We start from the raw sequence: 17,218 nt of genomic DNA, 5'->3' as shown, positions 1-17,218 counted from the left end.
AAAATTACTTTATGCATTTACTTTATGCATATTTTGTGTTTACTTATCTGTGTGTGTGATATTTTCTCCAAATGGAATGTAAGATTCTTGAAAGGAAGAACTATTCATTTTTGTCTTTGTGCTCATTATACCTAGCACAGTGCCTGCTATATAGTAGGTACTTAATGCATGTTTATTAAATTGAACCATATTGTATGGAACTCAGCTGGCACCTTGGTGGAAATATCCATAGAGATTACCCATCAGACTCAAGGAAAATTCCCAGTTGCCCTTTGAGGCAGTAAGAATTTAGGTATCATGGATAATAGTACTTTTAAAACAATACATCGCATGGCCTATAGTCAGGGAATATTTTTGGTATTCTTCCTAGAACTGTCTTGCACCCCTTGATCACTCATCCGTAGAGTGTAACAATTTACATTGGATGAGTAGTTGAGAATGTCTTTTTATTTGCTCCTGGTAGGAAGGCAAGCTGGTAAGAAATAATGTGTGAACTCTTGTTAAGTCATGCACAATTAACTATAAACTCTGAGCCAAATGGATACAGGCAAACACATGGTTATATCGAGCATTAATCTCACAATAGAGAGAAATGGACATTTTATAGAAAAAGAAATTGGAATTGACTGGTGAGTTGGCAGTCATTTTTGTCAGGTTTTAGAGGGCATCCTTGGAAGTATACAACCCTTCTGGGTAGTACATTCTTAATGTGACTTCCTGCCATGGATACTTGTCCTGTCTATGAAACTCTAGAGGAAAAATGAGGCTTTTCTGCCCCATGGTTCATAGGCTTGGCAATAAAGATAGAAGATGAAATGGCCAATCTGACCAATCTGACTGGCCACATATACATATTTATGTAAATAATTAGTAAAATTCCTACAGCAAGAATTCTGTTTAAACTTTATAGAAAAGATACAGGAGTCCTGGAGGGAAGTGGATAGTCCTTTTTCATCCAAATTCCTAACATATAGGAATAGTCCAAGAAGCAAATGGAGTATTCACTGGGGAGCCTACTTACAATTTTAATAGTGTGTTTAAGGGAGTAAAGCACTAACCATGATATATTACAACTTAATAGATGACTGAACATGTGTGTGGATATATTTGCAGAATATGATGGAATCTAACATTGTTTCCCTGAAAATGTTGTGACCATGATGGTTTCATTTTTTCATGAGACAGAAACTGACTTCTGCTGTAAAGGATTCTATAGAGCTTTCCTCTTCTTTGCCTCAAAACCCAGAGCTTAGACATCTAATAGTTATATTAGGAGAATATATAAAAGCCACATTATGGACATTACTATTAAACCAGCTTTGGCTTGTTTAAAAATAATACAAAATATAAAAAGAATCTTCGATAAGTGCCTGGCACATAGTAGATACTTTTTGGTTGATTGTTGCTTCTCACCCTATGGCATCCCTATTCATGAGTTTTTCCATAATTCATCCATATAGAAGCTTGTCAATTAATTAGAATTCCTGTCATTTAAAAGCAATGGATTGTTTGGGGTTCCAGTGAAATATTAGGCTATCCATCATCTCTCATTGTCACCTACAAAAAACCTTCTGGTTACCTTTACACTGATTTTTTACCTTGAGACTCCTTCTCACATGCTAGTCACTTATTCATAAAATGTACTGAAAAGCCTACTGTGTGCAGGTGCTATGAGAGAAAGAACATTTAGATATGCAGTTGTCTCTGCATTCTGAAAACTTAGAGCCTAATGTCGATCATATGCCCAATTACAGCTACCATTTGTTTTCCATTGTCCTCTGGCTTGCTTGTAATTTGAATTCTTCTGAAATCATGGTGATCCATGATTTACAGCCATGACAGCATCACTGGGAGAAAAATATCTACTACAGAAATGAGTTTTTCTGGAGGCGAAGTCAAGATGGCAGAGTAGGAAGTAGGACTTCCCCTTGGCTCTGGCTTCCACCTTCCCCAACCCATGTAAAAAGGGAACTCTAAACAAACTTTGGAGCTGCAGAACCCACAAAATGACACAGAGAAACTAACCTCCCACTGAGGACAACCCAGCAGGCCAGCAGGAATCAGGGCTCTGGGAGCCCAGCCCAGCCCCACAAAGAGGCTTTAGCCCCAGGGTGGGCCTGACCAGCTGCCTGCTGGAGGGACTCCAGATCAGCAGCAGGTGTGGCTGTTTCCAGATTTGTCAACACATAGATGCGAAGGACAAAGTGAGAGGTCAGTGCAATCTGGACTTTGGGACCAGTAAGTGGGAGTGCCATGGCTTTTGCCCCCAGGGCGAGAAGCCGCTGAGTGGCCAGCACAGCCAGCCAGCGCCACATGGCAGCTTCAGCTCCTGGCCTGCAGAGCATAGGGGGGCCAAGCACAAGTCTGAGGGGTAATCGCTCTTGCTTTAACCTACTTGGATCTGGATTGCAGTCTAGGGTGGAGGTCCTGGGGTGTGTATCCAGCTTGCCAAAGTGTGTGGAGACCTCAGAGAGGGTACCCATTTAATATCTCTGGCAGCTGAGAAAACCCCAGCATTTGGGATGAAAGCTTCCTTGTCTGGTGGCAGAGTCCTACTGTGGCAAAAAGCCCAGGGGTCAAGTGACTGAGGGGCAACATGACCAGGCAGAGGAAACGAAGCAGACAGAAGATTCCAACATTACACTCCTATTTTGGGGACAAAAAGGAGCAAAGCATGGAACAGGAGGAAGACAATAAAGTCAGAACTCCTGCACCAAAACCTTCAAAGGAAAATACGAGCTGGTTATAGGCCATAGAGAACCTTAAGAAGCAGATAAGAGAAGTGGAGGACAAATTGGGAAGAGAAATGAGAACAATGCAAGAAAATTACGAAATGAGAGTCAACAGCCTGACTGAGGAAAATAATACCTTAAAAAATAGACTAACTCAAATGGCAAAAGAGGCTCAAAAAGGCAATGAGGAGAAGAATGCCTTAAAAAGCCAAATTTGCCAGATGGAAAAAGAATCTCAAAAGCTCAATGAAGAGAATCATTGCTTCAGAATCAGATTGGAGCAAATGGAAGCTAATGACTTTATGAGAAATCAAGATGCTGTTAAACAGATCCAAAGAAATGAAAGAATAGAAGGCAATGTGAAATATTTCATGGGAAAAACCACTGACCTGGAAAATCGATCCAGGAGAGATAATTTAAAAATTATTGGACTACCTGAAGCCATGATCAAAGTAAGAACCTAGAAATCACACTCCAGGAAGTTCTCAAAGAAAGCTGCCCTGATATTTTAGAACCAGAGGGCAAAACAGAGGTTGAAAGAATCCACCAATCACCTCCTGAAAAAGATCCCAAAAAGAAAACTCCTAGGAATATTATAGCCAGGTTCTGGAATTCCCAAATTAAGGACAGAATATTACAAGCATCCAGGAAGAAACAATTTGAATATTGTGGAAACACAATTAGGATAACCCAAGATCTGGCAGCTGCTACACTGAGGGATCGAAGGGCTTGGAATATAATATTCCAGAGATCAAAGGAGATGGGATTAAAACCAAGAATCACCTACCCAGCAAAACTGAGTATCATGTTTCAGGGGAAAATATGGTCATTCAGTGGAATAGAGGACTTTGAAGCGTTCTTGATGAAAAAACCATAGTTGAATAGAAAATTTGACATTCAGATTCAAGAAGCCAGAGAAGCATGAGAAGGTAAACAGGGAAAAGAAATCATAAGGAACTTATCATAGTTGAACTATTAACATTCCTACATGGAAAAACAATTGATGAAACTTTTCTCAGTAGTTGAAGGGAATAGAAATATATATATATATATATATATGCATATATATATATATATATATATGTCTATATATGAGGGTATATGGGCATATGAATACATATATGAATGTGTATATATGTTTAAAGGCATACATAGAGGGCACAGGACCAATTTAACAGGAAAGGATGATACTTAAAAGGTGAAATTAAGAGGTGAGAGAGGAATATAATGAGAGGAGATGGGGAGAGACAGAATGGGGTAAACTATCTCATATAGAAGAGGCAAGGGAAAATGGTTACAAGAGAGGGGAAGAATAAGAAGGCAAAAGGGTCAACCTTATTCCCATTGAATTTGGCTTGGGGAGGGAATGAAATACACATTAAATAGGGTATCTCACCATATAGGAGAGTAGGGGGGAAGGGGATGAGAGGGGGGATGATGGAAGGGAGGGCAGGCTGTGGGGGAGGGAAGTTAGAAGCACCCACTTTTGAAATGGGACGGGATCAAAGTAGAGAATGGAACAAGTGGGAGGTAGGATAGGAGGGAGGGATATATATTCAGTCTTTTACAATATATCTACTATGCTGTTGCTTTGCATTAGACACACATGTATACCTATACTGAACTGCTTATCTTCCCAGTAATGGTGGGAGACAAGGGAGGAAGGGAATGAATCTGGAATTCAAAGTTTTAAAATCAAATATTCAAATATATATATATATGTATGTATATATACTATTATTAATGCCATTTCACATGTAGTTGGGAAATAAGATATATAGGCACTGGGGCATAGAGATCCACCATGCAATACTGGAAAAGTTGAAAGGGGTATGGGAGAAAATATGGGAGAGAGCAGATTGGAGGAGGGGATATCCTGTGGGACTGCTATTTTAGAGCAGTGGGTAGGGGAAAAACTTGGAAAAAAATTGCATATCAAAATCTGGCAGAAATGAATGATGTAAACCAGAAGTTAATAAAGCATTTGGAAAAAAATAGAAAAACATAAGAAATTATTATTTTTTTTTTTTTTACAGAGGGCAACTAGGAATTACTTGATTATGCAGTTCCCCATATCAAATGAAATAATACTTGTAAAGTGCTTAGCATAGGTCCTGGCACCCAGTAGGAGCTTAGTAAATACTTACTCCCTCCTTTCCCATTTCCTATAAGTATTCTGGTCAGGAATATGCAAGTAAATGTTTAACAACCAACTATCTGGTAGGAAACATGATGTTGGGGGGAAGACATGAATATAAAACACACTCAAGTTTAATATGAATTTTTAACATTTTCTCTATCATTTCATTAGGTGTAGACTATCAAAAATATTAAATATCAAGCACTGATTTGTAGCATTTCCTGATTTCCAGGGTATACATGCTCAGGCTAAAAATATTCAGTTTGTAAAAGTTGTTAAGAGCTATCTCCAGCACATCCCTCATCCCAGTCCAATATCATCCTTTCATATTATTCTTAGTTGCCCTCTTCATCTACATGATGTGCTTGTCCAAGATATGTTTGTAAATGAACTAAATCAGTGAGCTGCCCATTTTGCTTTGTGCTGTAGCTGGGAAATAAATGTTTTTCATCCATTTAGGTTTTCCAATGTAGATGATTATAACATTTGGGGGGGGGGGCAATCCCTGAAGCAGACAGAAAAAGGCATATTATAATTTAATGCACCAATTTTGAAAAAAGTTTAAAATAAACTATTTCCTTCTTTTAAAACAATCCACTAAATACATTCAGTAAAAAATTAATGAATCTTAAATGATTTTAAAACAATGTTTTATCCAAAAAAAGTAAAGCTTTCCTAGATAAATAAATGTCTCAAGAAAAACAGCACAATTTTGAAAGCTATATCAACATTAGACAAAACTTCCTATTGAAGTTATCATATGTAGAATATCAAACAGAAGCATAATTAAAATTTTTCTTCATTATTTCTCTCCCTTTGTATTTGGAGGATTAAAAAAGGGCTTTGTTTTTTTTCTACACCTTAATCTACCTATGGAACATTACATGCCTGATAATAGCTAATATGGCATGTTTTTTAAACCAAATTTCATTTGGCTAACCAGAGTATGCAAATCATGCTGTAGTCAATATGCCCAGGACTAGAAATGGAGGATACTTTTGAGTTTGTGGTTCTAGGTTTTGGATATTTCAGTTCTGAGCACCAGTCATCACTGCAGCGACATGATGATAGTTGGTTTCTGTGCTTTTATTTAGTGGGTTGCAGATTTTCATACTAGGTTATGGTATCATGGAACCTACAAGAAAAATAGATGATGGACAGATAATGATTAAGAGAAGAAAGTAAATATAATCCTGACTGATATAGTGCAGTGTATACATATGTTTAAAATTTGTGGAGCTTTCTCATGGTCCCCACAAATCATAAAAACTTCCTATAATCCTAAAGGGATTAAAAGCTATTTCTCTTGAAAGAGAATTCAATTTAGAAAGTATTTATGAAATGCCTGTATATGCCCCAAACTTAAGAGCCTAGAGGTAAGGGGAAGAGGAAGGAGGAAGGGGAGGAAGAGAGGGAGGAGAACTTGCCCTCAGGAAGCTTATAAACTGCTTTTTCTTTGTTGAATTTTTTCTTCATCTTCTATTTCATTTTGTGATGTACTTAGGCTACTCACTAAATGTTTTTTGGCTAATTGGCGAACAAAAGATAGATAACTTTTACACCTTTCTTGGGCACTTACCACTTACTGTCAGCTGCCTGCTCCCCCACTGCTAAGATGATCTGGGTATTCTGATGATACCTTAAGTACATTAAAACTCATGTAGGTCCTTTTCTTTTGCTTAAATTATTTTCCTAAATGTCAATAATTTAAGAGGGAAGGGCCTTAGCAGATAACTGAAATGGGCATATTTTGGCATTGGAAGCACAAAAAAATAGGTAGGTTGCTATAAAAGGCCCTCATCATAAATATCCCTTTTATAATTAATATTACAGCTGTTTTAACATCGTTATACCTATTAGTGGGTATATTTGCTGTTTGTTAGTACGTTCTGATAAGACATTTTAATCTTTATCTTTCTTATAAATCTCTTACAATTAAAACTTTCTTTTCAGGTCATAAGAGAAGTTTAAAACTGTCATAACTGTTGAAAGTTTTGGAGGGTAAAAAGTTCTATCCCATGAAGACGGGTTCTTTGGGAAAATATACCAACTTGATAAGACTATGAGCCAATTAGGAGATCAAAAATTCAATGATAAGGATATAGAAAACTATTAAATCAGAATTGTTATATTACCCCTGCAGCATATTAAATGTTACTCTTTCTGAAAAAAGAAAAGACTTTCATAAAAGTATCTTTTGTAAATGTACAAAAGAGAATGGAAGGATGCTCAGAGTGATACACAGATAAACGGGTTAGCTTTGAAACTAAAATATATAAACTATACCTAATGATAGTATCACACACAATTCTCTTTTTCTGTTCTTTGGTTTTTTTTTTTTTTTGGAGGGAGGATGGTAGGGCAATTGAGGTTAAGTGATTTGCCCAAGGTCACGTGGCTAGTTTTTGTGTTAAATGTTTGAGGTCAGATTTGAACTCAGGTCCTCCTGACTCCAGGGCCAGTGCTCTAGAGATTCACTGTGCCACCTAGCTGCCCCTCTTTTACTGTTCTTTGTACATGAAAATGGTCATGTTTGTTGCTGGTTGTCAAATTCAAAATAACAAAAATAGTCTTCTTAACCATTGCCCCAAGACCTCAAAGGGTTAACAATCATCATTATGTACAAAACTTAGCACCAATTAATGGCTAAGAATTGAGTCCAATGCTTTTAAGTGGGCTAACAAAACAAGACCATCTGTTGGAATTAAGGAGATGTATTTTTAAGCAGTGTTGTTTATCTACAATAGTGTCACTTTATCTATACATTTTGCATTCTGTATGTAATGCAACATTTTTAGGTTTGGTTCTCACTTTTTTATAAGTGTGTCTTCCAAACACCTATAGTTATTAGTGAAATTCATATGAATTAATGAGGAAAAGATGCTGAATTAATGCATTTTGAATTGGCTGAATATTGCCTGAGTGTTGAAATAACCACTTTTTGGTGTTTAATTTCTTGCAGACTACCCACATTGGGTAGAGAAGCTGAATGATACTCATCTAGACAGTGGCAGTCCTCTCAGATGGGAATGTAAAGCCACTGGCAAACCCAGGCCCACATACCGTTGGTTGAAAAATGGAGTCCCTCTCTTGGCTCAGGTAATGTATGCAGTGAGGCAGTAACTGCCCTATTATAGTGTTTTTGTGCAGGACTTAATAAAGGAAAAACTAGTCCCCTTTTTGTCTTGTTGAGTTTGTTCATATTTAAATTATGCAAGAATAAAAGTTGATTTCTCTTTGTGCCTTTAAATGGTGATGTACAAGAAAAATGAAAGGTTGATTCATGCCTGTGGCCTAATGTATCATTATTACCCATATTTTTCTGTAGCTTTTGATCACAAGTGTAGCAAGGATGCTCTGACCCTATTGTCTCAGGGCCAGGTCTTGTACCTTTTTAACCCCTCTCTGGTATCCTAATGGGTTTAGAGATTCTATTTTCTCCACAGATATCTTAAGTCACCACCTACCATATTCCCCTCAATTTTAAAGGCCCAGTGAGAAGTATCCCAGTTCTATTTAGTCACTTGAACATTGAATTAATTTTAGCAAACTAATATTTATATCAAGGATAAAGGAAGAACAACCATATAGACATTTCTTCCCAACTTCTTGGGTCATAATCCTCCTTATACCACCTTAGCTGGAAAGGAGAAGAATGAGGCTCACAGTTTAGCTCAGTTCCTACTTAGTATTAGTCCTAACAAGCTCAAGTCCAAAGCCCAGCTTTCTGAGTAATACCTCCTACCCTCCTCCTTGAACTTCTTTGCTGGGCTCACTACAATAACCAGATTGGATTAATAGACTCCTTTGTAGGATTGGAGACTTCAGTTACTATTGCTAGGACAGAAAAGAATGAAGGAAGAAGCCCAAAGCTATGATTCTAGGAGCCATGTGGCCTGATGGAAGGTGGAGAGGAGGCCCACAGACTCACTCCCTTACCATATGATGTTACTGGCTATGAGTAAAGGATTCCTTTATCTTCATAATGAATGCAGGAAAAAGCCATTACAGTGCTCAATCAGGCAATTTCAAAGATGTAGACAATTCTGGTTACACAGCCAATGGAAAAGGGCTACTCTCAACCATATGGTAAACCAACAGAGAATATCTGTACATTTATCACTTCTACAATCTCCTGGAAAGCAGGCTCCACAGCATCTTGCACATGTGTGATACCATTTTACGTAGTCTAGGCATGCACCAAGCCCCCATAACACTCTCTTTATGGTTTGCATCTTAAAGTAATATCATTACTTGCCACTGACATTTACTTGAAAAATTCATTAGAAAGTTAAAATAATATTCATAGTAGCATCAGATTTTAGCTTGAAAAGTAGACATTGAAGATCATGTAATCTAGCCCTTTTTGACAGTTGAGATCATTAAATGAATTGCCCAAATTTTCAGACTTAGAACTGGAACCAAAATTTGGATCTCCTGATTTTCATTCTAGAGCCCTGTCTGCTAGGCCACTTTATATATTGAATGTTTCTTTTTAAACAATTCCATTTATCTCTCATTAATGAGGGATGTTGATAAATTTGTTAACTAGCTTTGGTTTTGGTTTTTTTTCCTTTGTTTTGTTATATTAGGCTTATAGGATTATAGATTTAGAACTAGAATGGGGCTTAGAAACCAATAAATCTAAAACTGACACTTCACAGATTTTGAAAAAAAGGAGGACCAGAAAAGTTAAGTGATTTGTAAAATCACTTGGTTACACAGAAAGTGTCTGAGGTAGAATGCAAACCTAGGATTTCCAGCTCTCTCTTTACTTTTACTTTATTTTTTGTGGGTACTATTCACAAAGTCCCAGCCATCATAGTCCCAAAACCAGTTGGATCACTCTCTATGTAATTGCTATGTTAAACCATGAAAAAACATTGAAACAAGAATCTAAATGGAGATATTGACCATTGTATGATTAGAGCAATTATGCCAAGAATACTAAAACACTTGAGAAGTGACTATTCTGATACCAAAGAACGTATTCAAATAAAATAACTAAATGGTTTGGTGGATGGAGAACTATACCTGGTGTCAGAAGGGCTTGAGGTAAAATCTAACCCCAGATGTTTACTAGCTGTGTGACCCTAAGTAAGTCACTTAATTTACATCTGCCTCATTTTCCTCATCTGTAAAATGGTGAGAAGATAACACCTACCTTCCCAGGGTTGTTGTGAGGATCAAATAAGACAGAATTACTAAAAAAAACTTTGCAAACTTTAAAGTACTATATAAATGCCAGCCATTATTTTTTTATAAAATACATAATTTTAATTTTTTATTATATTATTGTTACACTTCAAATTCCAAACTGTCCACTTCTCTCTGACTCCCTTCGCTTCATAATGAAGGCCACCATTTCACATACACACACAACCATATGCAGCATACTCCTATTCCTTAGTTCTTTCTCTAGAGGTGGATATGATCTTCCTTCATAGGTCTTTCATGGTTGATTTGAATATTTCTAAAACTCAGAATAGCTTAGCTGTTCACATTCTTCAAACAATATTGCTATTACTATATCCAATGTTCTCTTAGTTCTCACAATTTCACTCTATTCTTCACATTGAAGTCTTTCCAGGTTTTTTTTCTAAGATCATTGATCTCATCATTTTTTACAGCAGAGTAGAATTCCATCACAATCATAAACCACAGATTGCTTAACAATTTCCAAATCAATGGGCATCCCCTCCATTCCCATTTCTTTGCCACTACAGAGGGAGCTGCTAGAAATATTTTAGAATATATAGGTTCTTTTTCTTTTCCTCCTGATCACCTTGGGAAGCAGAACTAATAGTGGTATTGCTGCATCAAGGAGCATACACAGTTTTATAACTCTTTGGGCATAATTCCAGATTGCTCTCCAAAATGGTTGGATTAGTTCACAGTCCTACCAACAGTGTATTTGTGTACCAATTTTTGCATACTCCCACCAATATTTGTCATTTTCTACTTCTATCATTTTAGTCAATCTGATAGGAGTGAGATGATATCTCAAAGTTGTTTTAATTTGCATTTCTCTAACCGGTAATGATTTAGAGCATTTTTCATATATATATATATATACATATATGTGTGTGTGTATACATATGCATCTATATATGTGCATATATATACACACATATTTAGTTTCTTTTTTTTTTTTTGCTTTTTTTTGGGAACATATTTGATTTCTTCATCCAAAAAGTGCCTGTTTATATCCTCTGGCCATTTATCAATTGGGGAATGACTCATAAATTTGACAAAGTTCTTTACATATTTGAGATATGAGACATTTATCCAAGAAACTGTCTATATTTTTCCCAATTTAATACATAATTAATAGAGCTTACTACAATGATGAAAATATCTGAGATTTTGTCTGTAGCTCACCAAAACTACTGAGCAGAACCAGGATACATTATACACAGTAACAGCAACATTGTGTAATGATCAACTATATATTGGTTCATAGTTCTAACTAAGCACCCAGAAATTCTACATCCTCTATTTGCTTTGTAGAATGATATTATTTCTAATTCCATTACAGAGCAGGGTTGAGATGGTTAATGGTGTATTGATGATCCACAATGTGAACCAGTCGGATGCTGGAATGTATCAATGTTTGGCAGAAAACAAATATGGATCCATTTATGCCAGTGCTGAGCTGAAGGTTTTAGGTAAGCAATTTGAAAGCAAAAAGCTACAAAAAAAGGTGGCTCCCTTGCTTTATTCAATTATCATTTGAAACCTTGAATATTTAATTTTTTTTTCCTTAAAAGCTTTTAGATTTCTGGTCTTTTTTAAAGTTTATAGACATTTTGTGCCACAAGTTTCTTACTAGGTTTGTTTCACGAACATAACCTTTGGGGCCATTGTTCCACTGTCAGAAGAAAATAAAATACTCCCAATTGCTTTTTTCAAGTTTATATACCATAGTTTGTATTGGTATACTTAAGAATAAAAAGATTATATTTATTGCTATACCTAATCTCCCACATGTAATGATCTGATTTGTGTGTGTTGCTAAAAGTCTAATACACTATATTTTATAGAAATATGCCTTTCAGTTTCTCTTTAAGATTCAACAAAATGGTGCTAGAATCTAAGGGAAAACAACATTGAGATAAATAGAGTAGTTGGGTCGCTATAAACAACTCTCCTTCCCACCTCGGGAAGATTAATATAATTTCATATGAAGTCTATTTTTATATGTAAATAATACATTTATCACTTAAAGAACATTCAATTTTATCTAACTTTAAGGGCTTATGCTAAGATCCAGTTAAAACAAAAGATGTCTGATCTCCTCTACATAGAGAGCAGACCACAAATTCTGAATCATCAACCCCAACTCATAAACATACATAAACTCAAAGGAATCCCTCTCTGGGTATTTTTCGGAGCTCAGTCCAGTGCCATTAGGCTGAAAAGTAAGATTCAAAGTACTCCTGACAAGAGAAAAGGACATGTTATATTTTTTATCAGTTTCAGATTTAATGCCCATGACTTTTTTAGAAATTGAACATATTCTGGAAGTGAGGGGGCAGTTTGATCACCTCTTTTCCCCTTCCCAAAGCATGCTTAGGGTTGACATTTTTTATTCCCCATGACTGTGAAAGTTTTGGGGGAAGAAGAGCTGCTTCTACTCACGTATGACTCATTGCTAGAAGATTCCATTTTGAGATAACAAAAATTTCCTTAGTGTCTATGGAGCCAGAGGAGCTGAAGGGAACAATCTGCCTCCTCATTCTCTTGCTTTTTATATGCAAATCATGTGAACACATGTACTTGCTTTAGATTCCATGTTCTAAAAGCCACATGGAAACTAGTGTAGATAATAGAGCCAACTGCCCCTCATCCACCAGACTCACAGGAAGCAGTTGGGAATAGTGTGAACTTGACTTTAGATTCAGAGCATGCTCCATTGGGAACTGGAGAGGATTACAAACCCTATGTCTACTTGTCTGTAGGCTATTTTTATAGGAAAACACCTTTATTGTTATTTTACATTCATATCACTGGTGAGTTAACTGAAGGATCTAACAGGTTGCCAAATATAGAAAGGAATATGGCCTTCTGCAAGGGATAAGTGGCAAGGCTTCTCTTAATTGACAAGTTAATTTAATTCTGGTCTTTCCATTTAAACTTGAAGTTAAGCTAACATTTCATTCTATTTGTATTGTAATTTTGTTCCAAAGAGAAATTGCAAAATCCTGAGGAATGATTGGTTAAAGTTCATTGTCACAAAAATCCCTGACTATTTCTCTTAAAAACAAATATATTTTTTTTATCAGCCTCAGCTCCTGTTTTTGCACTGAATCAACTGAAGAAAACAATAGTAATTACCAAAGGCCAAGAAGTTCTCATAGAGTGCAAACCTCAAGGTTCTCCAAAACCAACAATTTCATGGAAGAAGGGAGACAAAGCAGTAAGAGAGAGCAAGAGGTCAGAAGTCTGTTTAATAATTTAATCATGTATTATCAGTTTTGTGTTTTTACACAAGTGACTCATGCCTAGGCATAGGACAGAATTCTTCTAGTGAATACATGACAAAAGGATATATAAGTTGGTTTGAATAAGGACATTTCTAAATAGCTACTGTATTGGGAACAAAAATTCTCATGCAATTCAGTCAGTCTCCTTTGTTTTTATGGGGCAGTTGCAGCCCAGACTGAAGGTGTCCCTGAGTCACAATAGTATACACCTGCTCTTTTAAGACAATGGGTTGTATTTACCCTGGAGTCTTATTTGGTAACATTCATGGGATGGTGAAAGTTCCAGTTCAGACCAGAAAGGCCTCATAGAGATTGGAAATGCTGTTCATTTTCATGCTTACACACTATAGAAGTAGAATTACCTTATCCCAATATGTATGGTCCAGTTATATCTGTGGAAGTGAGCTCATGTCTTGAGCAGAATCGATGTAAATTTTATTAGAGGTGAATAATATCTCCTGCTGTTTAATGAAAACAAAATATTTATAGTATTTGCATTAGCATTTGTTTTAGGAAATTGAAAATATTTACTGTAGTATTAAAGTACATATAGTTTATCAATTCAAGTCATCTCTTTAGATTTTATATTATTTGTTTTTATATTTGGGAGAAGTAAGTCATGTTCTTTTTGTTTCATTCCAACATAAAGCATAGCTCAGGAACTATTTGTAGATTTATTATCACAGCTTTTTAAAATTAGGCTTTTTGGGAAAGCAAATATTATAGATATAGTACTTAGATTATGTGTGTGGTTGTTTGTTTTTTGGTAAAAAAAAAAACTCTTAATTAGCAGAGGCCACAAAAATAGGGCTTGCAATCTCTATTTAAAAATAGCTGCTTTTGTCTGAGTCTGGTGTTTATTCAAATCACTGCCATTGCATAGAACCATTCCAAGAAGTTGAACCCCACATCCTACCTTTGCTTTGTCAATGATTGGGAAAGTCGGATTTAATTCTACCCACAGAGAATAGAATTTTTGTTACAATTCACTCAAAGGTTTGATAGAGATAGAACTGAGACTGAACTTCTTCCTTCATCTTATATGATAATCTAAAATGTTTAGGTTATCCTATAGGCCATTGTTTTCTGAAGTAGTAGAATTCTGAGCTCTAGGTAGGGTGAACCTTGGTTGGTCTCTGGCAGAGCACATTGAACATGTTCAAAGGACTGGGTCATCACTGGCCAGGGATAACACCTCTCTAGGATATCTCAAGTGATCATTGCCTTTAAACATGTTTGTCAAAGGATTTTGGAGAAGAATTAAAATTGATTTAGGTTTAAATTGGCTTTGTTTATTCTTCTTTCTTAAATATATATATTTTTTTCAAAATGGAGCAATTCCATATGCTGTCAGGTAGGTCACATTGTGAATGGAGAGCTGGTCTTGAAGTCAGGAGGTCCTGGGTTCAAGTCCTGATTCTGACAGGCACTGAATATGTCACCGGGGCAAGTAACTTTGCAGAGAAAGTGCTATTGTAACATGGTAGAAGAGTTCCTAATTGGAGTTCCCAAAGCTGAAGAAATTTAAAAATCAATTAAAAATGAAAACCAACACAGTTCATAGCTTTTATCTGGGGGGCAAAATGTGGTTTCAAGTTGGTCAGGTATATTGTTCCTCTTCCTCATAGGTCATAAGTTAACAGGCATAGTAGACTTAAATAGCCAGGACCCTCAATTTTGTTGTGATTTCAAGATGAAATTTTAGAAAATTTTATTTTAGTTCTTTTGGGGACATAAGACAGAAAGGAAGAGAGCTGGGCCTGAGATTTCATCAGGGAAAATCCCTCTGGGAAAACTCCCTACACAAATGTAGGTGCAAGCTGCAAATTTAAGGTAATTTATGGCCTTTTAGATCACTAAAAGATTCAATTATTTGCCCAATATTACATAGCCAGTATTTTCCGTCTTTGAAGATTTGTCTTTTTTCTGCTCTACCATGCTGCCTCTGTCCTGATAATACCACCAACAAATGTTTGTTTCTCATTCTAAACCTGATTTTGGATCTCTGTATACAGTATTTAGTGGTTGTGGCTTCTTTCTTACTGGGCTGGACAGGGATAGGGTAAGGTGTTCTCTGCAGGGATCCTCTCTGTGCTTTTGAGAAAAGTTAGATTTAAATCCTTTGGAAGATCTGGCTGTTTTAGTCAACTGATTCTTAAGAACTTATCTCTGTGAGTGATACATCACTGTGCTAAATCAATAGAGTTGTATTAAATTGAGAATATAATTTTAGCATTCTGTCAGGACAATACAACAAATTCACAATTCTATAAGCACTATTGAATCAAGTCCAAAAGAGGAAATTTTACTGTGCTGTTAGACATAATAGATTTAGTCTCTATTAATAACTGTCACTATGAAAATTCAATGTAAATAATGCTGTTCCAAAGAGATGTCTTTCTAATTCGTGTTGAGCTGACTTCAGAAAGTCAACATATTTGGCTCAGCTAAAACTGGATTCTGTGCCACCACAGCAGAATCCCGCCATAAAAAGGACCATAGATCTGGTATGCTGAAGCCTATCCACAAAACCATTCCAAGTAATGAAGAAATTGTCATCCAATCATTGTTTCTGCATAATAAAAAATGCCAAGATATTTGGAAATCTCTACTTGTTCTCATTATGGGAACCTACAACTTATTGCTATAGTAAATTCAGCTTTTCTATGTTGTAGAAATGTTCAACCTCAGAATAGGTTATAAGTTACATATGGACAGATGCTCAGGCATAAAAATGACTAGAGGAATAGAATGTCAATGTAAATAACTTTAACCTCTATGGGTACCATTTTTATCATTTATAAAATAAAGGAGTTGGCCTAGATGATTTCTAAAGTCCCACCTCTAAATTTCTAATCATCTCATTTTTATTTGGGTAACTGTTAAAAGTGAATATAACCTAAGTGTATAAGCAAAATAGTTAACTTTTTCAAGGCTCAGAAAAGATTGTTTTCCATCCATTTCATATTTGGGGTGAAATTTCAGGTCAATTCTTATTGTATTCAAACATGTGCACTAGTCTTATAACCTTTATCTATTGGAAAACCAATTTCAAAGGAATTAGCCCCAGTCTATATAAGCTGGTTCCAAAAACAATTATTTTGAGTTAATTTAAAAGAAGAATTTCAGAAATCAAATTGTAGCTTACCATGTGGGCAAAAGAAATAATTCTGTGTAAGGAAAGGAGAGCAACAAAGAAGAAATGCATTATAATAGTAGTGTCTAAATATTAAACACATGCCACTGTTTATCAAAGCCAGGAGGAAACAGTTTCAGGAAAGATTTTCATAGCTTAAGCACTAAGAACTACAGTGAAAATTTGAAATGCAGAAAGACCTGTAATCCAGTTATTAAGGAACATGACCAAAAAAATCACAAACTTTTTAATTTTAATGCTAGATATACTACTTGCCATATTGTGTACTTTTGGACAGTTTATTTAGGCTATATTTATATGGTGCCAAAACATCTGATTCACAGATAAATTTTTTTAGTGAGTCATCCAGTGCTTTTGTATACAAAATACTAAAGGATCATATTGGTTCATTTTTTCTACCATTTCCCCATAAAACTCAATTTTCTGGTTATTTTGGTATTGTGGAATCATAACCTACTTCTTATTTCTATTTTTCATTCTACGGAAAAAAACAAACTACACAACAAATTCAGTATGAGTGGCCTGTGGCAACAAGAATTGTGCCTAAATATATTGCCATTCATACATTATATAGGGTTACTACTGTGATGTGCTCATGAACTTGTTAATTGAATTTCAGAGCCCTTACCTCAAGTCTTGATTTCAGATTCCTAGTACAGCCTTCTCTCTCTCTCTCTCTCTCTCTCTCTCTCTCTCTCTCTCT

General features: G+C 35.9%; 1 protein-coding gene across 1 annotated transcript in view; it reads left to right on the top strand.

The window, feature by feature from the left end:
• CNTN5 (contactin 5) overlaps positions 1-17,218 on the top strand; it is a 1,715,246-nt gene that overhangs the window by 1,361,121 nt on the left and 336,907 nt on the right. The window contains exons 11-13 of the mRNA XM_069080670.1: positions 7,835-7,971; positions 11,411-11,540; positions 13,158-13,308. Of these exons, the coding sequence (XP_068936771.1) occupies positions 7,835-7,971; positions 11,411-11,540; positions 13,158-13,308 (418 nt within the window). The remainder of the gene's footprint in view (positions 1-7,834; positions 7,972-11,410; positions 11,541-13,157; positions 13,309-17,218) is intronic.

This window comes from Petaurus breviceps, unplaced genomic scaffold (genome assembly GCF_028583685.1).
Source record: "Petaurus breviceps papuanus isolate PSGF00001 unplaced genomic scaffold, PetGlider_PUasm1.0 91133, whole genome shotgun sequence".
Classification (NCBI taxonomy): domain Eukaryota; kingdom Metazoa; phylum Chordata; class Mammalia; order Diprotodontia; family Petauridae; genus Petaurus; species Petaurus breviceps.
The sequence above is the reverse complement of the archived record's forward strand: the minus strand, read 5'-3'. Positions and strand labels throughout refer to the sequence as shown.